Genomic DNA, 27838 nt, shown 5'->3' with positions numbered 1-27838 from the left:
TTTCATACCTAATCTTTTTATGTACCCTATTTATCAAGCAAGTGGAGTTAAAGATTGTTTCTTCTAAACACAAATATCACAAGTCTCCATGATAGAGTTCTTTTTTTAAAAATAAATTTATTAATTTATTTATTTTTAATTTTGGCTGCATTGGGTCTTTGTTGCTGCGTGCAGGCTAGAGTTCTTTTTAATTTTATTTACTTTTTTAAAGAAAACACATGTTCTTACAGAAAGTTATCTTCTGGGGAATGAGATAACACCACAAACTATTAGCTCTGCTCAGGCAATGGGATATTTCTATCCTCCGTGTTCTAGTGGGTAAACACATGTAAGTCCCCACAGCAAATTCTACATATATATAGTATAGCAAATATAGTGTGTGTGTGTGTGTGTGTGTGTGTGTGTATATATATATATATATATATATATATATATATATATAAGAAAATACACTTTCAACATATTACAAAACAATGAGTGCCAAATGTATAAATCTGTGGAAAACAATGTTTTCAATCATTTAAAGAGTTGTTTATTAATAACTAAACATTGTTTTGGGAAAGTAAGCCCTCTTGTAAAAAAGAATAACAATTCAACAGTAACAATTAATGAGTCCTGCATTGACAGACTGGACATTGAATATAATATATTTAAAGCTCTTTGGAGTCTCATAATTGTGAAGAAAAATATGTGGGTATTTTGAAGCTCTCTACCTTATATTGTGTTTCGTCTTCCAGAAGTGAAAATTCAGAATTACATGATTGTATATTTCTACTCACTGACTACACTTTCTCTAAATTTAACTATGATTGTTTTGTCTTTGTTAATTATATGATTTAATCATAGATCCCCTTTGTTTAGTAAAGCATATAAGATAATACACTAACCACATCCCTAAAGCTTTTCTTTTCATTATTAAAGGAAAAGTAATCCATATTTTCAGAGTTAAATTTATACAAACAAATTTAATCCACAGTACTAACCATTGCTCATGCTTTGTGATATCTTGCAAGTATCTAGAATGTTACATCTCAAGTCATAAATGCATAAAAATCTGCTTCTCCACAGCAAATACTGCATTATTTTCCACCTAATTATTTCATTATTTTTAAAAATAAAAACATACTTAAAAATATAGGTGACCCTTGAGCAACATGGGTTTGAACTGCATGGATATGTGGATTTTTTTCCCACTAAATACATACTACAGTACTAGGCTATCCAAGGTTGCCTAGGGTTGGTTGAATCAGAGGCTGCAGGACATTGGGTTCAAAGGAACCTGGGAAACGGAGGGCTGACTATAAAGTTATACATGGATTATATGCACAGGGGATGGGGGAGGTTGGTGCCTATAACCCTCAAGTTGTTCAATAGTCAACAATATATGTAATCATTTTAAAATAATATATATTTTTAATGACCAGGGTTTCACATACCAGACTGTTGAATTTACCAAACCTATGAATGAAGAAATGTTTGTCTTCAGAAATGTTTTTAGTGATTTTAATTTCTAAGAGAGACATCACCTATACATAATCTAAATATATGTAGCAAATAAAATATTACATAATTGAAATCTTTGAAACAAACCTATTACCTACTTGCAAATCTGTTCAGAATACTTTATTAAATGTCAGCTGTGAAACACTGTTAAAATACAGATAAACAATATTACAAGTTTCATTTAACTTCCCAAATTCTTACAGTCTTGTATTTTGCTCTCTGCTGTGGCACACAACTGGATTTTTCCTAAGCAATCAAAAGCAGGCTGGAAGACTCTTTGTTCATCAGTTGTAAACAATGTACCAAATGTAATATAAGTAGAAAATGCCCAAAGAGGATATATGAATTTTAATATGATTATTACTTCATAACCATAAAACTTTAGCAAATAGTAATCCTTATTTGCTTTAACTAGTATTGGATAATACAACACGATGGTGACCTTGTGGCAATCGGCATACTTTTATAAAATGATGGTTTGAAACTTAAATCTTATTTTTAATTCTTCAGTCTCATGTGGTCCTCTGGGAAAACTTCCCATAAGATTCTACAATCTTACAGGGGCTTCCCTGGTGGCGCAGTGGTTGAGAGTCTGCCTGCCAATGCAGGGGACATGGGTTTGAGCCCTGGTCTGGGAAGATCCCACATGCCGTGGAGCAAATAAGCCCATGAGCCACAACTACTAAGCCTGAGTGCCACGACTGTTGAGGCCTGCGCACTTAGAGCCTGTGCTCCACAACGGGAGAAGCCACAGCAATTAGAGGCCCGCGCACCCCAACGAGGAGTGGCCCCCGCTCACCACAACTGGAGAAAAGCCCATGCGCAGCGGCGAAGACCCAACAGAGCCAAAAATAAATAAATATAATAAATAAATTTAAATAAATAAGTAAAAATCAAGCTGTAAATTTAAGATTTGTGCACTTTACTATGTGTATGTTAAAAAAAAAGATTCTACAATCTTACAATGGAAAATTGCTTAAAGATAACACTCCATTATCAGTATATCACATATCAATAAATACTTATTGAGCGAGTATTATTTGCCAGGCACTATGTTAAGTGCTGGAGATATAAAAATGATTAACACTTGAGCACTAGATAAGACATGGAGACTGCCCTTAAGAGGCTTGGAGTATTATGCAAGAGGCAATTAATGTACAAACTATATAAAAGATTGTTAAGGAACAGGGTCTTAAAAGGTGCTGTGTACAAAGAAGAGAAATATATAATCCAAACTAGGGGAGGAAAGGATGGTTACAGGAGCCTTCTTAGAGGAGTTATTAACAAATAAGCCTACTGACTTGCTTGCAGTATGGCCTAATGATTTAAGAGCACAGGTTCAAATCCTAGCACCATCTTTTACCAACTGTATATGTTTGGACAACTTACTTCATCATCCCAAGCTTGTTTCCTTGTTTACAAAATGGATATAATAGTATTCACCTCATTGGGCTGTTAAGAGGACCAAATAAGATAAGAGTAGAAGCACCAAATAAGAGTAGAAAGCACAATGGCTGCTGTAAGATATGCTAGTATTCTGGTTGTTATAATGATGATCTCTTTCTCTCACACATACACACCCCACTCAGTGTACAACCTGGTAGTTTCTGGACTTCTCGGCCAATGTATGCATATGCCACACAGCTATAAAAGAAAAAACTGCTCCATCCTCACCCCCATCTTCTGTTATCATCCAGGCTTCCCAGTCCCCTGAAAAGTCTGCTTGACTTGCTGTCATTACCAGACATGCCTGCGCCATGCCCATTCGTTGAACGTGAGTCTGACCACCGAGGCGTCTCTGGACTACCTGTCCACCACAACTCTCCTCTCATCCTTCACTGTCCCCCATATCCACCAGGAGACAGATCTCTTGGCTTTCAGCCCCACACTAGTCTCTGATGGGTCTTTCTTACCAGTGTTTTGGTGATTTTTATGCATTTCACTTAATCAGCTTTGCCCTCTAACTATTGGCCACCACTGTCTCCAAGCCCATGGCCAACATTTCATTCATTTGGAGTTACCATCATTGCAGAGACAGAAAAAAAAAAAAAATATATATATATATATGATTAGAACAAAATCATCAAGCTTTGTGAGGTTGAGAAAAGCTAGTGCTAGAAAAAGAATAACATTTGGGTCTTTTGTTCTTTCCTACTTTATCCTCTTCAGGATCATGACTATTTTACAATCCAGTCTTTCCCTGCAATAATCTCCCACTGGCCAGTTTTCTATCAAGTGACCCTTTCTGAAAGATTTTCTCCTTCCTATTCATTTGCAGAAAGACCTACGGGAGGGGCAGGGCTCAACTCAATTTCTTCTTACACATTCACCTTTCTGAGGGCTTTTACCAAGTTTCACCAAAACAGATTCAAATGATAGCAATAAATAATAATAACAATAAATGACAAATTAAAGTTAAAAGATGTTTCCCTATTCAAGTAGCTCACTGGTAGAACTAAGTGTTCCTTATTTCTAAGAGTGCAAAAGATATGATTTGGACATTATAAGTATTGGGTAAAAGGGCATCCACTCTAGTTTCCAAATTTTGTTTTTAACACATACCTTACAAAATTGTTTTGGCTTTATCTAAGCACTACTCCCACTTTCTAAAAACCAAGACACACTGTATTATTTTAATTTGTAAATTATTCATGATTTAATTCTGTTCCTCACTTTGGATACTTTGCTTTATACATCTTCACAACAGCATTTGTACCTCCGTGCCAACAAAATCCTTCATATATGTTTCAAAGTCCAAAATATTAAAGCATTAAATTTCTTTCAATCAGATTCTCTGCAGCAAAATAATTTGAAATTCTTACATGACCACAAAAATGTTATAGCAAGTTGAGGCAGAAAATTTTAGTTGCCTCATGTTTCCACTGAAATGTATTAAGAAGTTTATACAAGAACTACAAAGATGTTTATGTTACAAAAACGACAAATATAAAGCTAATTGCTGATGATCCACATATGAATTTACTATGTCATAGACTGAAACTGTGATTTTAAGGTTTAGCTAGCACCTAACCTGTTCCCTAATCCTGAAACAAAAGGTCATTTGAAATTTGTAAAATTCTGGAGACAGTGAGTCCTCAGCAAACTTCTAAACTTAAATTGCCCCTCCTCCTTACAGCGTTTCACACGAAACACTTCCTTCATCATAGCTACTTCTTCAATGTGGTAGCAAGTAAAATTCCCCAACAACAGAAACGAAAGTAACATGAAAACTGAGCTGATTACAGATGGGTGAGGAGCAAGAATTCTCTCTTACAATTTTTAAATTACGATATTAATAATAATTAACCACAGTAAATAAAACTAACCTTAGATGGCAGACCTTTGTAAAATGCTTCCATTAAACAGTATAGAGAAGGTAGTGGCAGTGAATAACAAGTTTTGGGTTTTTTAAATCATTCATAATGATTCTCGACATCAAAAGAAAAAATGTAGATGACTGGAAGGGCAAAATTCTCCAAGTAAGATATTAAACATGAAATTCCAGTTAGCCAAATATGAGTTTGATGTAAAAAACTAAGAATTCGTTCCTTTCAATTATACTTTGCCACTAAAACTCAATATCCATCAGAAAATATTAGTTATTATAATTAGAATTCTTTTACCCTCATTACATAATGCTGTGCCTGGTCAAAAATCATAAAATAGTTCAGAAAAGAAATTCAGCATTTCTGATCCTTCTTGTAGGCCTGATGCCACTTTGAGCCTGGATGAAAAAAGTTTTTCAACTCATCTAACTTAGCAGGCCCTAAGTGTTACAAATTAATTAAAGAGACTATACCCTTGGAGCCACTAATCAAATCTGTTGTCAAAATAGCCTACTGGACTCAACAACAAGAAAACAAACAACCCGATTAAAAAATGGGCAGAGGGTCTGAATAGACATTTTTCCAAAGAAAACATACAGATGGCCAACAGGCAGATAATTTCCTAATTATCAAGAAACGCAAACAAAAACCACAATGAGATCTCACCTCATGCCTGTCAGCATGGCTACTATCAAAGAGACAAGAAATGACAAATGTTGGAGAGAATGCAGAGAAAAAGGAACCCTCATACACTGTTGGTGGAACTGTAAATTGGTGCAGCCACAGTGGAAACCAGTAGGGAGATTCCTCAAAAAATTAAGAACTACCATATGACCCAGCTATTCCACGTCTGTGTATTTACTCGAAGCACACAGAACCACTAATTTGAAAAGATACATGCACCCTCATATTCACTGCAGAATTGTTTATAATCGCCAAAATATGGATACAACTTAAGTGTCCATAGATGGATGAATGGATAAAGGTGCGTTATATATACAAAACAGATTATTACTTGGTCATAAAAAGAGAAGGAAATCCTGCCATCTGCAACGACATGAATGGACCTGGACAGCGTTATGCTAAGTGAAATAAGTCAAATGGAGAAAGACAAATACCTTATGATTTCACTCATATGTGGAATCTAAAAAGACAAAACAAGTGAACAAACAAAATAAAACAAAAATAAACTCATAGATACAGAGATCAGCTTAGTGGTTACCAGAGGGAAAGGGCGTTTGGAGGGTGGGTGAAAACGGGGAAGGGGATGGTGGTGAATGGTAATTAGACTTGTGGTAGTGATCACTTTATCGTGTGTACAGGTGTCAAATTATAATGCTGTACACCTAAAACCTATGTAATTTTTTTAAAGTTTAAAAAGTGTACTTGAGAAGAAGCACTGTCATTGCTTAACTGGTAATGCTTTTCTTTCTTAGTTGTACATCTAGATGGAAATGTATTGCTTAACTGGTAATGCTTTTCTTTCTTAGTTGTACATCTAGATGGAAATGTACCAAAATGTTAACAGTGGCATCTCCAGGTGAATAGTAGAATTACGAATATTTTATATTAAATCAAAGATAAGAAGATTAAATGGCATTCACATAACACATACCACACTATTTAACGATGGAAAACAGAAACCATATTTGGTACTGAATTTTATCACAAAATCCACAAGACATTAAAACACTGATTAAGTACAAAGAATGTAACAAACATATATATAATTAATATAAAAAACAAATCTTACTCATTTTTCTAATATTATGTATAGCAAATCTTACCTCTAATCTCCACATCAAAGTCAAATTTGCTGCATCTTGAAGATGTTAAAGAGTTAAGCCAGAGTTGCAAAATCTTGAAAGGCAGAGTCAAGACTTAAAAAACAAACAAACAAAACCTCCCTTAGTTCTACAGCACTCAAGCCTGTCAGGTGCTAGTTAAAATAAGGAGTAAGCATGGATTTCTTATTTTTCCTTAAGAAATAGGTTCCGATTGCTGATATGGTTTTTCTTACAACCACACAGCGAAACTTTCAGTTGAGATGGATTGTTGGGTTTTTTTTAATGATACTGAGCATTTTGATATAATGTGAAAAACTCCAGACTTGGCAGTAATTTTGACATGCTGCCTCAGTATTATATACCATGACAGCAATTATCATTTGTCTGTTTTTGACAGAGTTCTTGAGATTGAGTTTAAACCTTTATACAGTAAGGTGGAACAGCCATGGAGCTTAAAATCCAAGAAACTAATACCGTAAGAAGAGCTTCCCATATAAGTTCTGAAGCAGCTATAAAAAGGGGAGGGGAACTGGTTACTCTGCCTAGTCAGAGTTTTATTCAGTTGTGCCAGAAGGAGGGAGACAACACAGCCGTGGGATACTGTTCTGGGCACGGAAAGCAGCCTGAACTGCATGTTGGCAAGGGGGAGACAGGCTAACAAAGGGGACAGAAGATGTGCTTGACAGTAGAGAGGGTTAGCATATGAGTAGGAGGAGATGGCATATGAGACGTAGGCTGGGGTGTGGTAGGAAAGAGCCTTGGTGGTAAAGATGAACAGCTTCAATTTCACGCAAAATACAATAAAGGCCCAGTAAAGCAAGTCCAGAAGCCGCAAATAATGGCTACAGTACAGCATTTCAAGCTGTCTACAGGGTAGATATTTAGATAAGGAGTCTTGGAAAGGGGAGGTTATAAAAGTCATGAGAGAAAACATTCAAAACTTAGTCCAAGTGTTTTCATAGAAATGAAAACACAAGCAGGGATTTAGAGGTGCCAGAGTTGGTTGTTTGTTTCTGATGTTTTCATAGTTTGAATAAATAGGAGGAGGAAAACAAATGAAGCAAGTAAACTCAAGTTTAGGTGTTTAAGAAATAGTCACATGACTCAATCCAAAGAGAAGAAAGGTGATAATGAGGGTAAGTGAGGAGGATCTTAAGTAAAAATGATAGGGGATAAGAATTTCTTGGCAACTTGTCAGTTACTAAAGTGTTTAGGAAGACATTGTAAAAAGAAAGTAAAGAGAAGTAGAAAAATAAATAATGATAATGATTTATAATATCCTAAAGGGTTCAAACAGAAGGAATAATGTAATAGAGTGACAGGGTTGAATCATTTAATGTGCTTAAACAATTTTCCAAACTATGAGTAAATCTCTTAATAGTTCTTTTTGGTTAAATGGAATTCTAGTTTGATTTAAACAGCTGATTCTTATTTTTTCACAAATAAGTTATATTCCGACTGGAGAGATTTTACTAAAAATTGTGAAGAATTCAGCAATTGTTCACTAGCCCTTAATAATTTAAAACAACTTTGGTAATAAAGGAAGGCATCATTGTGAACCGCGCTTTTAAATCCACGCCCAAAGTTATTTGAATGGTTAGTATATTTGACCTTAACGCTAACACTTTAACAAATTTACCACTAGGTGGCGAAAAAACCCAAATAGTATCTGTTAACAAAGCTAGTACAAGATCCCAAGGATTTGAACAACTAAAATAGCCACCAGGTGTCATCCAAGAGAGGAAAAAAAAAAAAAAAGACTATTCTCCCCACTCAAATACAAAAATTCATAGTTTTAAGCACAACCATCTAAACTCTATCAGAGGTAAATGCCCTGTCCATTAACTGTCTAAATAGTTTGCATATTTATACTCTATATAATTTATACAATGCTCTTGACTCCAAGATACTGCCTTTCAACTAAAACCCAACTAAGTAAAATTTAATTTCATTAAAAAAACAAACAAAAAAAAAACCCAGCAAGACCAATGAATGAGCTCAATGTATTGTGACTCATAGTTTCAACCTATCCAAATACACTGCACAAAAGAATTTAAAACGGCTTAGACACAGACAGCCAAGAATCTTCCAAAGTGTATTTGGTTATGTATATATACTTCCAGATTCATATTCTTTTTCCCTATATTTCTCTCCTATAAGCAATTTCACTGATTGCAAAAAAAAATCTAGATAATTATGCTGTTATGCCTTGAATCCCAGTGTGATTTTACGAAAGCACTGCAATTTGTTACCAAAACGTTCACAGTAGAGACAAATGTACCTGTCCTTAAGATGTATAATGAGAATTATGTTGAACAGTCCAAAGCTGAAAATTAAAATTAAAGTTTTACAGAATTAAGCCCTATTTATATAACAAACCATGCTTTTTAAAAAAACATCTTCTGCACTTCACTAACTTCTAACAAAGATTTTTCAACGCTGTTGTAAACATTATGTCAGCTAAAACACTATGTCATGCTGCCTTTTATAAGGTGATACTTTTTTAGGCCGAATCCTATTCTTAATCCTCTGGACACAGGAGTTGTAATCATGTCATACCCTGCAAATCTAGCGGTAGGTGGTGTCTCAAAAAAGGACGTTTTCTTCCTTCTAGGAAGTGGTCAAACCTTGTTTTTCCCTCGTCATCAGGCAAAAACTTGATTGTTTTTCGTTGCTATCGAATTGAGAGATGGAAGAGAAAGTAGCTCAGGAGAAAGCAAAATATACTGATTAAACTATACTTGCTTCTCTTCCTTACTCCTTATAGTATTCTCTTTTAAGGTCTCGACTTGACCTCGACTGGGCTCATTTCCACCCTGCCTACAAAGCACTGGTTTTAAAAAGAAAAAAATCCAAGCCAAGAATGCTCTTGTCTATGAACGTTATCTCTTCTCTGGTTTTTATTACATTTTCTTTTGAAATTCGTTAGATTATGTTCAACAACCAGCCCTTGCCCAACCGGTTTCTACCCTTCCCCCATCTCTCTACACACATCACTTTTTCCTCCTCCCATCAGGGCAGTGGGCAAAACACTGCAGTGCCGGGAACGCACGCTTCGGGCCGGTCACTCAGCAGTTTATCCTCACTTGGCTTTGCAAACAGCTCCCCACCCAACCTTGTCCCCCAGTTCCCTCCCTCGGCCATTATCTTTCTACCAGACTGTGCTCAGTAAGGGACTCCAGCTAGCACGTCGAGGGTTTACGGTAGCCTGCCTACCAATAGGAGCCTACAATGAAGAGAAGTCAGGTTCAGCCTCCCGGCAGCCCCAGTGTCTTCTTCCCCTGGCTGTACACCTACTGTACCCGCGAGCGAGCCGGGCGCGGGAGGGTGCGCGCAGGGAGGGCGGACAGCAGCCGCGGCGTGCGCATGCGCACTGGGGTTGTTTTTCACAAAGCTGCTCTTAAAGTGAGCTGGCAGCTTCCAGCCGCCCGTCTTTGTAAGGAGACCACTGAGACTAGCAGGATCGCGGAGCAGCAGCCTCTGTGCTGCCCTGACTTTTTAAGAAATCTCAATGAACTATTTGTAAGGAATCACTGATCCTGCCTGCAAGCTCTTTGCACGGCAAAGACATCGATCAGTGTTAAGTGAAGATCCCATTTTATATGTGATCTTGACTTTTTTGTCTTACATTATATTTTTTATAGATTTTGTTATAAACATGGTGCTGGGAAAGGTAAAGAGTTTGACAATAAGCTTTGACTGTCTTAATGACAGCAATGTCCCTGTGTATTCTAGTGGGGATACAGTCTCAGGAAGGGTGAATTTAGAAGTTACTGGGGAAATCAGAGTAAAATCTCTTAAAATTCATGCAAGAGGACATGCGAAAGTACGCTGGACCGAATCGAGAAACGCCGGCTCCAATACTGCCTATACACAGAATTACACTGAAGAAGTAGAATATTTCAACCATAAAGACATCTTAATTGGACACGAAAGAGGTAAGTTTTTTACATTATTCAGAAATTATTATACCTGTTTTCTTTGGCAAAGTACCTTTTCAATTTTTCTGAATTAATGTAATCCTACTCCTACCATAACGTATAGCTGTTTGATAAAGGTTGGAAAGGTGGAAGATTTGAATTCTCCTTGACATTCATCGTGTGTTAAGCCGTAATGCATGCAGGCATCTGCAAAGTGACTGCAAACTGCACTTATTCCACTACCTCTATACCCGGCTTGGTCTGTGCCATACACACTCGCAATCCATTTCCACCTTACGTATAAATTCTGCTTATATGCGATTCAGTAATTTTACTAATATGTTTTCAAGTGAATTGCTAAAAGCTACAGTCCAATATTAGGTTTTTCCCTTGTACTCTGCAACCTTAGATCTTAAAAACTAAGCTTCAGTGAAGAAATGGAGTAACATTTTTAAGTGGGTTAATAGGTGTATTTCATTTTTAATATTGACACGCAAAAGACTTAAGAGAATTGATCGTTGTTCTTTGATAATGGGTTTCTGTGGTTTATTTTGACATATGGTATCAACACCCCACGTGTTTTTTCCCTATTCTTTCCAGTTCCTTTAGAAATTTACATCAAGCATTCTCTATTTTAAAGGACAGCACCTATCATTATGATATGTTTAAAGTCAGTTTTAGAAGCCATTTAGGGTGAGAAATTTTCTTTTCCAAGCATCATGCCTAACTTTGGAACGTGCATTCAATGAAACCCGTGCCAGTCAAATGGAATTGAAAAGTATTAGGCTCATTGGATTTGATTTTTGGTTAGAAACTGGAGATAAAGGGTTGTCAAAGGGAGAAGGGGTCCTGAGATTTCAAATCTATTGTTTAAATGGTTACATTGTGGAAATATAGCAGACTCTAAGCTTGTTTTTCTAAGTTTCCACCCTTTGTTAGAAGCGGTTCAATCCTGTTTCGGACCAGTTCTGGGGGGTGGTGAGGAGGGGCGCTTGTTCTGCTCTCAGCAGATTGGTTACACGCGTCAGGTGGTGGCGATGACTTAATTCCTAGCCCAAGAAGAATATAGTGTTAAAACTGGTTATGTAATTTTGTCCTTCTCCTTTTTAATGCAGTATTTAACTCGAATGTTGATGATTTTTCAGAGTAGATCACATTTTTACCTCCATTTTTAATTAAAAAAATACACATCCACGAGGAAGTGCTAATTGAACTAAGGCAAGTGTAGAACGTAGGGTACTTTGAGTTACATCATGAATGCATTATTTTTAAAATATTAAGATGAAATAAATCTTTAGTTGGATTTTCAGTTACACATAGGTAATTTGCATCCTGAAATAATTTTTAGTTAACCTCTCCAAGCAGTGACAGTGATAAAAATGCAACTGCCTAATGACAGTCCTGGTATTTGTTGAACAGGACACATAAGAGTTTGTATTTGATCCTTCCTGGACTGGCAGCTTTTTATAAGATGAGTGAGAAGAAACAAAGGTTTTTAAGGAGTTGAGGTTTGCAGTGGGGTAAAAGTAGAATAACGACTTATGGGGACAATTTCATTAATTGCGCCACGATTTCATAGTAAAGAACACTATGTGCCCCGCACCCCCACGAGACACCCCTCAACCCCTGCAAGCTTGAACGAGCTTCGCTTGGAATAGTTTCAATGACTTAAAACTGGGACCTCTCAAACTAGCCTGGTAACTGAGACCCCGCCCCGGGCGGCCGGCGATAGGCGGAGCCGGGTTTGTTAGCCTGTTGCTAAGGCGATGCCAGGCTCTGATTGGATTGGGCGCGAGAGGGTGGGGAGAGTGGGCTCGCCGGCTGGGGTGAGGCTTGGAACCGGCGTGCGCCGGTAAAGGTCCCTCCTGAGCTACGGCCCCCGCCCCTACACGCCTCCCTGCCCGGGCTTCTGGAGGCGCGCGGGGCTCATGTCACATACCGTTCTGTTGCCCCTCACCTGGGCCCGCTTGCAGCCCCGAAAGGAACGACTACAGGTTTCAACAGAGTGGAGAGGAGAAGCTTCCGCCGGCCTTACAGGTGCCGGATGGCCGTGGGCGCAACTTTTTAGCTGACAATCCCATTCACGGCAAATTGGGTCGGCAGGGTTAGCAGGACCACATTTTCGGGTGGAAGTTGTCAGGCAGCTTCTGTGAACGCTTGTCTTCCTCTTAGCTGAAACAGCGTGTTTCCCTTTCTATGCAGTCACAGACTGGCTACCTTGATGTGACCCGAGTGGGGAGAGAGCGCCAAGACTGGCCGGGACGGGGAAGGAAAAGTGACACTAACATTGAAAGCGGGGTGGGGTGGGGGCTTCGGCGAGTATCCCTTGCCCCCTTGTCATTGTTTCTTTGGGGCTTTTGCACCCCGCGCCCCCTTGCCCGCCGCCGTAACTGTAAAGGTGTCAGGGTGGCCCGAGCCAGATCGAACCGGTCACCGGCCGGGGCGTGTAAAGCGGAAGCGCCGCAGCGTGCTCGCCCCGCCCCACGTCAGCAGGCTAGGCTGCGCGGCCGCGAGCGCGAGCGCCGTGCGACATATGCCGTATGTATAGCGGGGCGCGCGGGCGGCGGCGGCGGCGCGCGGGCGGGCCGGCTGGGATCTGCTCGCGCCGGTTTAGGCCGGTCCTCTCCTGCTCCGGTCTAGTTCTTGATTGACAGCCCGGCACTTGTTTACCACGGCGCGGCCGCCGCCGCTCGCCTCGATGAGACTGCTGAGCTGGCACAAAAAAGGGAGCGAGACGGGAAGAAAGGGAGAGGGAGACAAACTTTGGGCGCCGTCGTGGGGAGCGATTTTAAATGGCCCCCAGCTCATCAGCGGGATTTCGGTGCTGAAATCCCGTAGAGAGGATTTGCACGGGGGGAGAAGAAAATATTACTGAGATAGAAGGGAGTCTTGGTGATTTTTTTTTGAATAAAAGTTTCCACATATAGGCGCTTTTTTCCTTTTCTCCTGTGGTGGAAGGGAAGCATCACGGTTTTTGTGTGAATTCATTACTTTGGTGAGGGAAAGTTAAATGATAATACCCGTTTCTCTTAGTCTCCTGGTTAATGATAAAGGTTTCTACACCGAGAAAACTGCGCTAGTAGACGTTTATGTAATTAAATTACCCGGTCAGAACGCTTTAGAAAATCATTTTAAGAATCCAGAACACCCTCCCACATTTCGTTATATTTGCTTTGGAGACGTTTTGGAGATAACCTATTTGAGCAAAAGAAATTGGTTGTAAAATAAAGTCATCCCGTTTTTTCTAGCAATGGGAAACAAACCTAGTCTTCATTTTTCAAGGATGTGTGACAGTTGTTTCCATTAAGCAGGCACCTTTTAAATCTAAGGTATAGTTTATATATATGAATTTTTAGCTGTTGCTAGGACAGACTGAGGTGGTCATAATTTTAGATTCAATAAGAATTTTTATTTTTAGCTATGAAACTGACATTAAAATCACTGTTCCTTTTTTTTTAACTCCAACATCTATTTGACAGAGTTTTCTAATGGTTTTAGAGCTTTAACATTCACATCTTCTGCATCAAAACTGACATATTTTAAAAGGCTTACATGAACAGTTTTCATTTTATATATAGTCTTAATAGGATAAATTTAAATAAGTGTATGAAGAGAAAGGTAACATCTTAGTATGAGATTTGAAATCTGAATCTTTTGTTGAGCCTGTATTGTCACACAGATGCTTTACAGTTTAGGTTGTTTTCCATTGAAAAACCAGCTATGGGGTATAAGTATTAATTATCCCCATTCTACAGATGAAGCAACTGAAGACAGGACTTTTATTTTACCCAGAGGAAGTGATGAAGTTGGAATTAGAACTCAGATCTCTCACACTCTAAAGTTTGTGGCCTTAATTACTATGTGAGCATCTTTAAAGTTCTGCCACCAGGAAGAGAGTGTAAAGCTTTATTAAAAAGTTTTTTGTTTTCTTTTTCTGTTTGTTTTAGATGATGATAATTCCGAAGAAGGCTTCAACACTATTCATTCAGGAAGGCATGAATATGCATTCAGCTTCGAGCTTCCACAGACGTAAGTATTTTGTAACAGGCATTTTTCATAAACATCCATTCTTTTAAAATGAAACATTCTAAATTTAAATATTTTTAGTTAAAAAAAAAACCCTTTTCATTACTGAAACTTGCTACAGGAAAACATATACTCAGAAAAGAAGCTATTTTTTTAATCTAGAGTGGCAATATTATAGAAAGCAAAGCTCAATTCTTAGTATTCTGTCTCAAGTTTTATATGGTTTTTAAAACTTGAATAGTATTTCATTTAAAGTGAGTGAATTGGAAGGTGCCAGTGAAATAGTAAGCACTTATACTTAGTTTATCATCAGCACTAGCAGAAAAGGTAGAACATAACAAGTCTCTCATTTAGTAGTTTATAAAAATTCAGTGATCATTTTTTCTACTGATGCTACCCAACAGCAGTAAGCTAAGAAAGTCAAAATAATTAAGAATATCCTCACTTTAGAAGTGATGTGTTTTTTCTGATATGAATTCATTAGCTTCTGTGCAAAGAGCTATTGAGAAGGTCACTCGAGATATTATGACCTGGACTTAAAAGGAAACATCCATCAGAGATACCTTAATATAAGGCTTGGAATCTAGTATGAAAGGAAGAAGGAAAGTAGTATATTCTTAATGTAATAATAAATCATTTGAGGAAATTATACAAAGTAATTTTTGAAAAAAATGCCTTAACAGATATTAAAACATGCAAAGTGGCACTTGTACTGTTTGCTCTGAAAGGTAAACTTGCATTACATAAGAACTTCAAGTGCCAAAGGTACATAATTCTGTATTTTTTTAAGTTCTAGTACTTGTTATATATGGATAGAGTTCATAAAGGGTATTTTTCAGAGTATCCTGTGTATCATATTGCTTAAGAACATGATTTTTAATATAATGCCCTCATTACTTTCTGAGAGAAATATTTTAAGTCTGAATACAATAGGACTAATACATTTGGGCCTGAATATTTTCAAAGGATGGAAGTAATATATTTTTTTAAAATTCTATCTATAAACCAAAGTCATTTAAAGTAAACTCTAGAAGACTAGCATAGATCCTGCGTTTTATTTCTCTGCTATACAAGTTAATGAAGAAGTCTAAAATACAAAACAAAAAGTAAGATACCACTACACCTCGTAAAAAGCTAGCACTCTACCTTGTAAATAAATGAACCTTGTGCATTTTTCTAATGAAATTATGAAAAAGAGACTAAATTCACTAAAATAAAATCTTTCACAAGTAATAAAATCTGGGAGAGTTGAAAAAGAATTCTGATTCTCTTGATACAGGTCAACAGAAGAGATTCTTTTTCTTTTTAAGTCTATAGTAAGAAAGCATGGCCAAAAAGTGTTAGAACATAAGTAAACTGGGAAATGTAAAAGCATTTTTTTAGAGCTTCAGTGGATTTAATGAAATGTGAAAAACTTTTGAAACTATAACGACTATTCCAGGCCTTTTCTAAATCTTAATTAGTTACTATAATAAGAGATAATAATAATTCTTAGTTAATGCAAAATGGAGCGCCATAGGGAGTCATTTGGTCTGAGTGTTTAACCAGTGTCCAGAATATCTCAATAGAAATAGTTAAACCATTCTTAACTTTATTTTTAAACTAAAGTCTTGACCTTTTCAAGAATTGTTCATTTCCAGACTTTCGTAATTTTGCCACCAGCATTAAAAGTAGCCTCTTCTTAAAGAGATTGTATTCTTCTGGCTTTTTTAACCAAATTTCTGTAATATTTAACAACTATGTGTTATTATTTGGAAACAGAAGGTTTTTTTCCCCAGTGACTTATCCCTTTGGAAATATAAATTATGCCTTTGATAACTCATTGATGTATAAACTTACAATATATTAACACTTCTGTGCTGAGCTACTGTATAAATATTAAAAAGAGGTGTAAGATTAATATATTGACCTTTATATTCTGCACAGACCACTTGCTACCTCATTCGAAGGCCGACATGGCAGTGTGCGCTATTGGGTGAAAGCCGAATTGCACAGGCCTTGGCTTCTACCAGTAAAATTAAAGAAGGAATTTACAGTCTTTGAGCATATAGATATCAACACTCCTTCATTACTGGTAAGAATTAACTGAATTCTTCATTTTTTGTTTTTGGCATATAAATATCAAAGAATAATCACCTAAACTACATACACATTCTTTATAATTTTTAAATAGTAACTTCATTTTTGAATTACATAAATACCATTTTCAAAAAAATAGTTAAGAGCACACAAATTAATGCAGAATATGCTCACATTTTCTGATACTATAATAACTTTAAGTAAAATTTTAAAGTAAGACCAGTATTTGGTATGAAATATCTTCCTCAGAAGGTAACAGCAATAACAAAAGAATAGATCTGTTCCCTAAATAATTTTAGTGGAAAAGGAACAGTAGTATCAATTGTTATTATAACAATATCACTTAACTTGAAAATATCATAATCTAAAATTTGTATTATTTATTGCATTATTCCAATATAGGGATAGTTGTCAAATGATGGGGAGATTATTATTTTCATGAAAAAACTTAAATTCTGTTTTAAAGGAAATCTTTTTTAATTGTATTTTTTCACAAGATTCAAATTTGATTTCAAAAACTTTACTCGGTTTAAACAAATAATAACATCTTTAAGCAAGTAAAACTAACCTTAAAAATGAGCAGTTTTCTTTTTTTACGTATGTAGTTTTACAATCTCAGAGAAAGATGTTATCATTTGGGATTATAACCAAGTTGCTTTCCAAACTGCCTCTTTTTTTTTTTTTAAAGGCAGTTTAAATGGAATGTGGAAAGGGTTTTTTTTTTTTCTGTTTGTTTTTTTTGGTTGTTTTTTAATTACCGTGTATGTAAATAGCCTGGGCTAAAACTATGTTTATGAAATATGATGTTAAACCCTGTACCCTTTTTTCTTTAATTGAATGGAAACTTGTATAAAGACAAAAATACTAATATAAATCAGAAGCCATTGGTTAGTGGAAAAGTATATTTGGATACTGAAGAAGAAAAAAAAACCACTACTTTTAATGTTAAATTCTTCAAGAATTTAAGATTGTATTTTAAAACATTCTATTACTGTCTCAATTCATACATTGATCTTTTTCTATAAATTTATTTCTTACAGTCACCCCAAGCAGGCACAAAAGAAAAGACTCTCTGTTGCTGGTTCTGTACCTCAGGCCCAATATCCTTAAGTGCCAAAATTGAAAGGAAGGGCTATACACCAGGTATGTATGAGGTGGATTCCCACAAAAAATGATCTTTCTTCACTTAGCTCTTGTGTATAAATTTACATTATTTCTACTAAATGCAGACATGATACAGTATTCTTTGGTAAAATATCATAATTTGTGCTTATCCACTTTGCTTTTATAAATTGGAATGTAGTCTTTTTTAAATGGCTACTGTAAATGTGTAGTTTATTTTTGTAACTATAAGTTACTTGCCACTCTTAGGATAGCTTTTTATCCATGTAGTTCATTGAACTTTCAGACTTTAGCCTGAGAGTCTACATTTGTTTTGGGGTTGGTAGGTTGGTTGGTTTTTTTTTTTTTTTTTTTTTTTTTGCGGTACATGGGCCTCTCACTGTTGTGGCCTCTCCCATTGTGGAGCACAGGCTCCAGACGCGCAGGCTCAGCGGCCATGGCTCACAGGCCCAGCCGCTCTGTGGCATGTGGGATCTTCCCGGACCAGGGCACGAACCCGTGTCCCCTGCATCGGCAGGCGGACTCTCAACCACTGCGCCACCAGGGAAGCCCGGTTGGTTGGTTTTTAACAGTAGATATATTTTTTTTTTCCTGTAGGTGAATCAATTCAGATATTTGCTGAGATTGAGAACTGCTCCTCCCGAATGGTGGTGCCAAAGGCAGCCATTTACCAAACACAGGCCTTCTATGCCAAAGGGAAAATGAAGGAAGTCAAACAGCTCGTGGCTAACTTGCGTGGGGAATCCTTATCATCTGGAAAGACAGAGACGTGGAATGGCAAGTTGCTGAAAATTCCACCAGTTTCTCCCTCTATCCTCGACTGTAGTATAATCCGTGTGGAATATTCACTAATGGTATGTATAGATTTAAGGGGTTGGGGTGGGTTTTTTTAGGTTTTAAAGTCGTAAGAGTATCATTTTGTCTTATCCAGGATTTGATTTTTTTAATTCCATGTGTGATATACATAATTATATGTAATTTTTTATATAGTTTGGAATATAATTACTAATTTTACCTGAGGTAAATGTACACAATGGAGAAACTTTTCAAGTATATCATATGTATATAAGTTTAAAAATGAAGTAAATGAGAGCCTCAAATAACATTAGATTGGGTTATTCATTTTTTTTAAAGGAAATGCTACTTGGCTTCTAAACCTAACATCTCCTTTCATTGTTTAGGTATACGTGGATATTCCTGGAGCTATGGATTTATTTCTTAATTTGCCACTTGTCATTGGTACCATTCCTCTACATCCATTTGGTAGCAGAACCTCAAGTGTAAGCAGTCAGTGTAGCATGAATATGAACTGGCTTGGTTTATCCCTACCTGAAAGACCTGAAGGTAATAATTTGATAATGCATATCTAAGCTTAATCTGTTACTTTCAAGAACATAATTTTGCTTCTGATATTTTATGATTAAAGTTTGTCTATACTTGAAGAGAGTAGATGTGCCCCTAATGTTAGGTTTAAAACGTATATCCCCCTAGTTTTGATCACAAGACAAATTATTATTATGTTACCTTGACATTCCTTTTTAATACCTTCTATTCTGTGTATTTTGACATGCATAAGAACGTGCTGTTCGAATTGCGTGTATCTTTTTCCTTCAGCACCACCCAGCTATGCAGAAGTGGTAACAGAGGAACAAAGGCGGAATAATCTTGCACCAGTGAGTGCTTGTGATGACTTTGAGAGAGCGCTTCAGGGACCACTGTTTGCATATATTCAGGAGTTTCGTTTCTTGCCTCCACCTCTTTATTCAGAGGTAAGCACCAAACCCTCAAGTACAAAATGGGCTGTGACTCTCTTAGTAAACAGTATTGCAGACTTTTTAAAAACAGTTAGGTTTTGATTATCATGATAAGAGAAAAATAATTTTGAACAACAGATTAAAAGTTAGATCATAAGGTTGTCACTATTTACTAAGTTTGACCCAGAGGTAGGACTGGTCTCTTATATTATTGGGGAAATAAAGATAGTGATCTAACCTCATACTTCCAAAATGCCAGTTAAAGGAATAATTCATCTTTCAAAGCATCTATAGAACTAGCATTTTACAGTCATTGATTAAATAGCTAGAATTTATCTTATTCATCATCCTTTTCCAATTTAATTTACATATTTTAACATTCTCAGTCATAAGGGAAAATAACATATGTAATAACATCTTAAACAGCATTCCTGTACTCTTAGATTATTTTTATTCATCTCAAGTAACTAAGCACTTACATGAATAAAACATGGCCCTTGGGAGAAGCGTACAGACTGGTGAGAAAAACAAACTTAGAAGCAAAATATGACCTAACAATGTAATAGTAATGCACAGTTCATTTGAGGAGCAGCTTGCAGGGTCTTGAGAATCAGGAAGGGCTTCCCTAAGAAGGTGATTGTTAGACTGATTCTTGAAGAGTAAGTATTCTCAAAATGTAGAATGTTCCAGGCAGGAAGAAAAATATGTGCAAAGGAAAGGAGGTAGGGAGCAATCCAGCAATGTCGGGATACTTCAGAATATATATATACATAATAACACATTGTAGGGACTTTAGAGTTGGCCTTGATACCAATTTAATACCAAATGACTTTGTAAATCACTAGCATCAGCTTTTTCTTTTTGGTTGCTGTAGTTTAGACAGCTATTTTACAGTGAAATATTACTCCCAAGAAAGACATAAAAGGATTGTTTCACTCTTCAACGAATTGCTTTTATTTTTTTATTTTTTTCCCCTTAATACCATGACTAGAAGAGTCAGTTTTCCTTTGGATGTGATTAATATGAAATCCACTTTATTCATTGATTATAGGATGTTCAGAATCTGTTCTGTTCTCTGCAGATTCTTGATTGGACATAATTTTTCTATCCCACTAATGTCAATTCATAAAATTATTAGATGCTAAAAATGTCCTCCCACTTTTTAGAAACATTGTCACTACATTTTTATTCTGACATTTCTGTCTTGCTTATTAAGTCCCTCATTTGTGATTTGATCTGACAGGCATTTTAAAAGAATGGCAATCTAAGTATCCACTTTTAAGCAATTTGCCATAAAATCTACCTCCTCTTTTAAAATGAACTAAAGATAATTAAGAGAATTCAAAACTTTTAAAATCCTAAATTGGTTCAGGGTGTGATTTAATTATTTAACATCTAGCCACATAGAGGGAGGAAAGTATTGTAAATGGGTCTTGTCCAAAAGATCTTTCAGTAAAAGAAATGTATTAAACCCAACAATTTGCCTTCCTGTGCCCATTCTCTTTGTACCTGAGAAGCAACTGAAATATGTTCACTTTTATTAAGTGTATGTGCATATGAAAGTCACTACAGAAAGAGGCAAGGTGGGAAGCCTCTAGAGCATTTTGGGTTCACCATTCCTATTTCTTGATATACACTGTATTCCTAGGCCCTCCCTAGGGCTTTACACCCATGAGTTATTACCTCACGTAAGCACCAAGAACTTTGTTTACACAACTACATTCTTCCCAAAGCTCGGGAAAAGATGAGTTGACTTTTTTGTAACAGGAAGAAATGGATACTTTACAGAAGAAAATCACTGCTATGAAAATGTTGGCCAATTGTGTATTTGAGTCTTAAGTATGACTAAGTGCTGAGTAAAACTCCATTCTCTGATAGAACATTACCTTTAGCTTTTGTCAAATAAAACTATTCCGGCATACCTTTCTAAATTTAATTGTTAATCTAGTAATTGAATAGCAAGTACTTTATAGATGATACTAATACCCTTTTTTCCCCATCCAAACTCTGTATGTTCTTTCTGATTACATTTCTCAACCAGTACTCAAAATATTAGCCTATTTGCTGCATTCTTACTAAACCTTATCAATTAACTTTGGTTTTGGGGTTTTTTTTCTCTTTTCTTTCTAGATTGATCCAAATCCTGATCAGTCAGCAGATGATAGACCATCCTGCCCGTCTCGTTGAAGGAATACTTGATTAAATCAAGTTGATGTGGGTTCCGAACTGTATCTCTTCCCTTCCCGGCTGAGGACAGAGAAGTATCTTGGAGACACGTTTTCAGAGGAAGTGGAATTGCTTTTGCCCAGAAAAATGGCGAATACATGAAACAACCAGTGATCATGCTTTAGAAGCCTACAGCAACATTCTGGGACTGCTCCAACATGCTTGAAGATCTAAGCTTTTTTCCTTTAAAACTGGCACATACTAAGAGCAGTCTTCTTAGCCTATGGTCATACGTGTCAAGACACCACGTTGTAAAGAGGGATGATTTCCTTCTTTTGATTTGAAAATTTGCACATGCTCAATGCTTACATTGTGCGGTTCCATGTCACTACAGCTTTTTTTTTTCCATTTATGCCAGACTCTTGATACTCTTTTAAAACTTGTTTGCAGTGAGCACAACAAGGAACAAAAGAAAGCTTTGAAAAAAACTTTAACATGAAAAAAACGCACTGACATTTTTTTTTTTTAATTTAATATAGCCTGGACTTTACCTGCGTATGCACATGCTCAGAATTGTCCTACTAGGCTGACCATGTATCACCTCTTCAGCTTGGATCCTATTGTGGATTTATTTACAAACATCAAATGCCTTCAAGCCAATCCTTCTTGCTGTATGTTTTGCAGCCTACTGTAGTAGATACGCAACAGATATGTGGGAAAAGAGATAAGAGGAGGAAGCTAATAAGAGACTGTCAAGATTGTATACCTTCTTGGTTTCTTTTAAGAATTTGTTGCCTTTCTACTATTACAGCAAAGCAGCATTTTGTTACTGACTGCCTAAAATCACTTAATCTCAGGTGAACGCATCACTTGCCAAACTGTTGGAATGCTATTTGTGTTTTGTTGCACTGTTGAGTTTTTTTGTTTGTTTGTTTGGTTGGCTTTTTGGAGAGGGAAGTTTGGAAAAGGGACATACACAAAAGTGATAACCCACCCGCATTGCCTTTTTATCATTACATATGAGAAGAAACTAGCAGAGCTAAGAATGGAGTAAAGAGAGGCAGTATGGCAGGCACCAGCAAAGAGTTAAGGGCTGTTGCTCTTAAAAATTATTGTTACTTTTTATTATTATTTTAAAAATATGGAAGTTTTCCAGTCACTGGAAAGGAGGAGAAAGTGCATTTATTTTTATACAGAGTTACTTAATTACCTCCAAAACACATATGTTGGAAATCGTTTTTGCTGGTGCAGAGTATTTTCATGAGCAGGAATATATATGTTCAGATTATGATAGAGAGCTCAATTTAAACATTTCCTATCCTGCTCAAGCTTGACAGAGCTTGAAAACCCAAGTTTATTCTAAAAGTGTATAACTTCAAAATTACAAATACTAGAATATGTGCTGGAATAATAACTTTTATATTTTTGTGGTTCTTTTAATGAAAGTATTTTCTTCCATTACCTAAAGAAGATTTTGCTAAGCATGAGAAATCATTCACTTTCAGTATATATAGTTATGAAGAACGATCACATCAGTAAATTATAGCTTATATTAAAGATAATTTACAGTTGGCTCATAAATATACCAGCATTCATGAAGACACTTATAACTGCATTTTCCAAGGTACCAAGTTGTACTGATTGTCTTATTTTAGAAGAAATTCAGCTCTGATGTATCTTAATGAAAATCAGCATCTCTGGTGTTGCAACATATGCGTGAAATGGGTCTTACATCTATCCTGCCATTTAATCCCACAGTTAATAAAGTGGCTGAAAATAATAGTAACTCTGGCTTGGTGCTTGACCTGGTTAAATACTGTCTTAAAGCTTCATACAAAACAAATAGGCTTTTCCATAAGTGGCCTTTAAGAAAACATGGAAGACAATTCATGTTTGAAAAATGCTGACAGGGTGAAGAAAGCCCATGTAAAAATGAATCGCGTTTTAAGTGATTCGGTTAAAGGGTTTGGGCTCCCATAGCAAACTAATACTAGATAATAAGGAAATGGGGGTGAAATATTTTTTTATTGTTGTTAAATCATTTTGTGAATGTCCCCCTCAAAAGAAGCTAATGGAATATTTGGCATAAAGGGCATTTGGTGGTTTTATTTTTGTTGGGGCGGGGGGTGGGGGGATTGTCAGAAAATCCCTTTTCTCTTCTTATGTCTAACTGACTAGGGAACAATTATTGATATGCATAGCATTGGAATACTTATCACCATATACTCTTAAATAACACATGAGGAAAGAATGACCAATATTCTGATAATTGGCACTGGCTTACAAAATGTGATAAAATTTCAAATATATAAAACTTTATCAAATAAAGTTTTATTTTCCCCATTAAAGTATTCCTTTACTTTCTTACTTAGAGGCATTACTCCTTTCTAAATATTGGTCAATTCTTGATATAAGATGTGAGGTTCACAGGTGTATTCCAGTATTCAAGATAGATTCCTGATTTTTCAATTAGGAAAAGTAAAATCCAAAATGTTAGCAAAACGAAGTGCAATATTAAATGTTTGCTTTATAGATTATATTCTGTGGCTGTTTGTAATTTCTCTCTTTTTTTCTTTTTTATTTGGTGCTGAATATGTCCTTGTAGGCTGTTTTAAGAAAACAATATGTGGGAAATGATTTAATTTTTCCTATTGCTCTTCCTTGTGGAAAATAAAAGTGTTTTCGGTTTTTTTCCTTTTTGTAAACTTGTTTGGAGATTTATTTGAATCTTGATCATATCAGTAACTCATCATACATGCAAACCCAATTAAGACTACAATTAGGGAGTTCCTTGGTAGTCTAGTGGTAAGGATTCAGTGCTTTCACTGCCATGGCCTGGGTTCAATTCCTGGTCAGGGAACTGAGATCCCGCAAGCCACACAGCATGACCAAAAATTTTAAAAAAATAAAATGAAGACTACAATTAAACTCTTAAGCCATTCTGGGTAAGAATTATTTCTAGCTCTCTGCTAAAGGAAATTACTGAAGGCTTAAAGGAATTTTTAGTACAAATTATCGTTTTACTTAATGATTCACTAAGCTATGGATTTTTTAAATAAAATTTAAAAGTTAGAAAAAAAGATATATAAATTTCCATCTTACACATGAACCAAACTTAACCAGGTATATTTTCAGGTACTAATTCTTTTTCTCTATGATGTGTCCAAGTTTCTAGTATTTTAAGAGCCCATAAATTTAAAAGTTGTATTAATCTAATCTTGAAACAATTTTTCTAAATTTTAAAACGTCCTTTTTCTCAAAGAATGTCTGAATTTTATAGTGATTTGTAACAAGAAGTACGTTTGGAATCACATTTAGAAGTTATCTTCTTTCAGTGTTTATACATTCACGGATGAACTATCAAGTTGTATATGTGCCTTAGTATATGATTCTCCACTCTTCTCAAATGTATACACACATGGAAAAAAGTGTGTTACAAAGAGACATTTAGAGACAGACATATTGTATTTTATAGAAATACTATCATCCTTGTTAACAGCAATCTACATAATATCTTAATACGATAAGAAAATAAAAATGACTAGAAGAAGAGGAATCATAGCATGAGAAGGGGAGACCTAGGTTCTGGGTTCTATGGCTTTAGATGTAGCCTTGAACAAGATATGTGAATTTTGATTTCTCCATTAGACAGTTCAGTACATGTCTCAAATTATATAAAAGACAGTTATCTGGGTCTAATTTTTGCCTTACATCACCTATACTCATCAAACTCCCTTTGTCATTATAATTTATTGAATGGCCAACATTGGTATATTTATCAGGACTTTTGATTGTAACAGAGGGAGAAACTCAGACTAGCTTAAGTAAAATATTAAATAGTGGGCTTCCCTGGTGGCGCAGTGGTTGAGAGTCCGCCTGCCGATGCAGGGGACGCGGGTTCGTGCCCCGGTCCGGGAGGATCCCACATGCCGCGGAGCGGCTGGGCCCATGAGCCATGGCCGCTGAGCCTGCGCATCCGGAGCCTGTGCTCCACAACGGGAGAGGCCACAACAGTGAGAGGCCCGCGTACAGCAAAAAAAAAAAAACAAAAAACAAAAAAAAACAAAATAGTAATTCCAGGGATGAACTATATTAAGCACATTTGGATCCAGAAATCCAAATAATCGTCTGGGGACACACTCATCTCTCATCTCCATTCACTTACCCTTTTTCATATTAGCATTATTTTTTCCTATCAGCCTATCCTTTCATGTTAGACGGGTCAGAAAAGACGACCTCAGCGTTTATAGCTCACAGAAGAAATACTATCTCAAGTCCCCAAATCACTTGTTAGGGAAAATCCTGGTTGGCCAATACCTGGGTCATGTTTCATGCTACCTAGAATGGACCCCAAAAGAAAGAGTTGTGTTTCCAGAAGAAGGGAGAAAAGAGATCACTATATTCTTACTATTCAAGTGCTGTCCAAACCAGCAGCAATGGCATCACCTGAGAGCTCATTAGAAGAGGAAAATATCAAGATCTATCACAGAATATTGACCCAAAACACCTGTTTACATGATTCCCAGGTGATTTGTACAATAAGTACAGCAAAGTTTGAGAAACTGCAGCACACCAAACAAACGTATGAGACGAAAACAATAGGCAACTTTGTTTTCATGAATCCCAAGATGTAACAGAGCTGAGGATTTGGGCCACTTAATACGTGAAAAATAACCAAGCCATTTTAAATCCCAAGGCATATTTACGGCTTGATAGTTTTGAGATAGAACTTTGTAACTACTGAGATGGTGGCAATTTTTTTCTTTATTTTTAAAAATTTATTTATTTTTGGCTGCATTGGGTCTTCGTTGTTGTGCGCGGGCTTTCTCTAGTTGCAGTGAGCGGGGGGCTACTCTTCGTTGTGGTGTGCGGGCTTCTCATCGCGGGGGATTCTCTTTGTTGCGGAGCACGGGCTCTAAGCACACAGGCTTCAACAGTTGTGGCTGCAGGCTTCAGTAGTTGTGGCACACAGACTCAGTAGTTGTGGCTCGCGGGCTCTAGTCTGCAGTCTCAGTAGTTGTGGCTCACGGGCTTAGTTGCTCCGCGACATGTGGTATCTTCCTGGACCAGGGATCGAACCCATGTCCCCATGCATTGGCAGGCGTATTCTTAACCGCTGCACCACTAGGGAAGTCCCTGGTGGCAATTATTATACCTTTGGAACTCCCATGTCAACAATCAGCATTTCTCAAAACTTCCATGACTGAATAACGAAATTTGCCTTTTCATTTCTTGATATCAAATCAAGACAGAGGGGAAATACATTTTTCAATTCATGAGAAAAGAATTATTGATATAAGAAAATTTATTTTGACTTTTTTTTTTTGACTTTTGAGGAATGTAAGTCTGCAATATTCTGAAGAAAAAAATTTTAGGGAAATAACCCAGAGATGTGGTAAACACATGAATATGGAAAGGTCACCTCAAATCCAAGACAACTAGCAGTTTAAAAATCCAAAAGCACATGCCCAACTGGAAATGGAACCAGTATCACTGTCTTTGACTGCTGAACAGCACAAAGGTAAACATAAAAGGAGAGGAATTTTTTTTTCAAATTAGCTTCACAAATATCAACTTAGACAAATAATGTCAAGGTAATATATAGAGCCAAAAAGCAATAAAGATGCTTTAGAATAGTTTATAGCATTTATATGTTAAAAGTGTATAGTCTAGGGACTTCCCTGGTGGTCCAGTGGGTAAGACTCCGTGCTCCCAATGCAGGGGGCTGGTGTTCAATCCCTGGTCGGGGAACTAGACCCCACGTGCATGCTACAGCTAAGAGTCCACATGCCGCGACTAAGGGTCCACATGCCACAACTAAGAAATACGCATGCCGTCACTAAGAAGTCCACATACCGCAACAAAGATACTGCATGCCACAACTAACACCCGACACAGCCAAAATGAATATTAATAAATATTTATTAATAAATTTAAAAAAATAAATAAATTTATATTTTTTAATGTTTTAAAAAATCATCCCTTTTTAAAAAAGTATATAGTCTAATGTGATTTAAGAAAACAAATATGTATGACACCTATATTAAGAACTTCTGATACATCATAGCTAATTCTAACTGGAAATGGATTTTTGCTAGTTCTAAATTCAAGACTTACATACGCTTTCAACATTAATTTCCAATCTAAACAAAATA

General features: G+C 36.5%; 1 protein-coding gene across 2 annotated transcripts; it reads left to right on the top strand.

The window, feature by feature from the left end:
* The first annotated feature begins 10048 nt into the window (after positions 1 to 10048).
* On the top strand, positions 10049 to 24388 carry ARRDC3 (arrestin domain containing 3). Of its 2 annotated transcripts, XM_081233396.1 has the most exons (8): positions 10051 to 10554; positions 14484 to 14565; positions 16489 to 16636; positions 17682 to 17784; positions 18361 to 18617; positions 18945 to 19107; positions 19378 to 19532; positions 21648 to 24388. In XM_081233396.1, the coding sequence occupies exons 1-8, from the start codon at positions 10275 to 10277 to the stop codon at positions 21702 to 21704; spliced, it is 1245 nt and encodes a 414-aa protein (XP_081089522.1). In that variant the 5' UTR covers positions 10051 to 10274; the 3' UTR covers positions 21705 to 24388. The 2 variants fall into 2 exon arrangements, with proteins under 2 accessions (XP_081089523.1, XP_081089522.1); XM_081233397.1 differs by lacking the exon at positions 21648 to 24388 and having other exon boundaries at positions 10049 to 10554; positions 19340 to 19516.
* The last annotated feature ends 3450 nt before the right edge of the window (positions 24389 to 27838 follow it).

The sequence above is a fragment of the Mesoplodon bidens genome (assembly GCF_964165515.1).
Source record: "Mesoplodon bidens genome assembly, chromosome: 4".
NCBI lineage: Eukaryota > Metazoa > Chordata > Mammalia > Artiodactyla > Ziphiidae > Mesoplodon > Mesoplodon bidens.
Note: the sequence above shows the minus strand (reverse complement) of the source record. Positions and strands in the feature narration are given on the sequence as shown.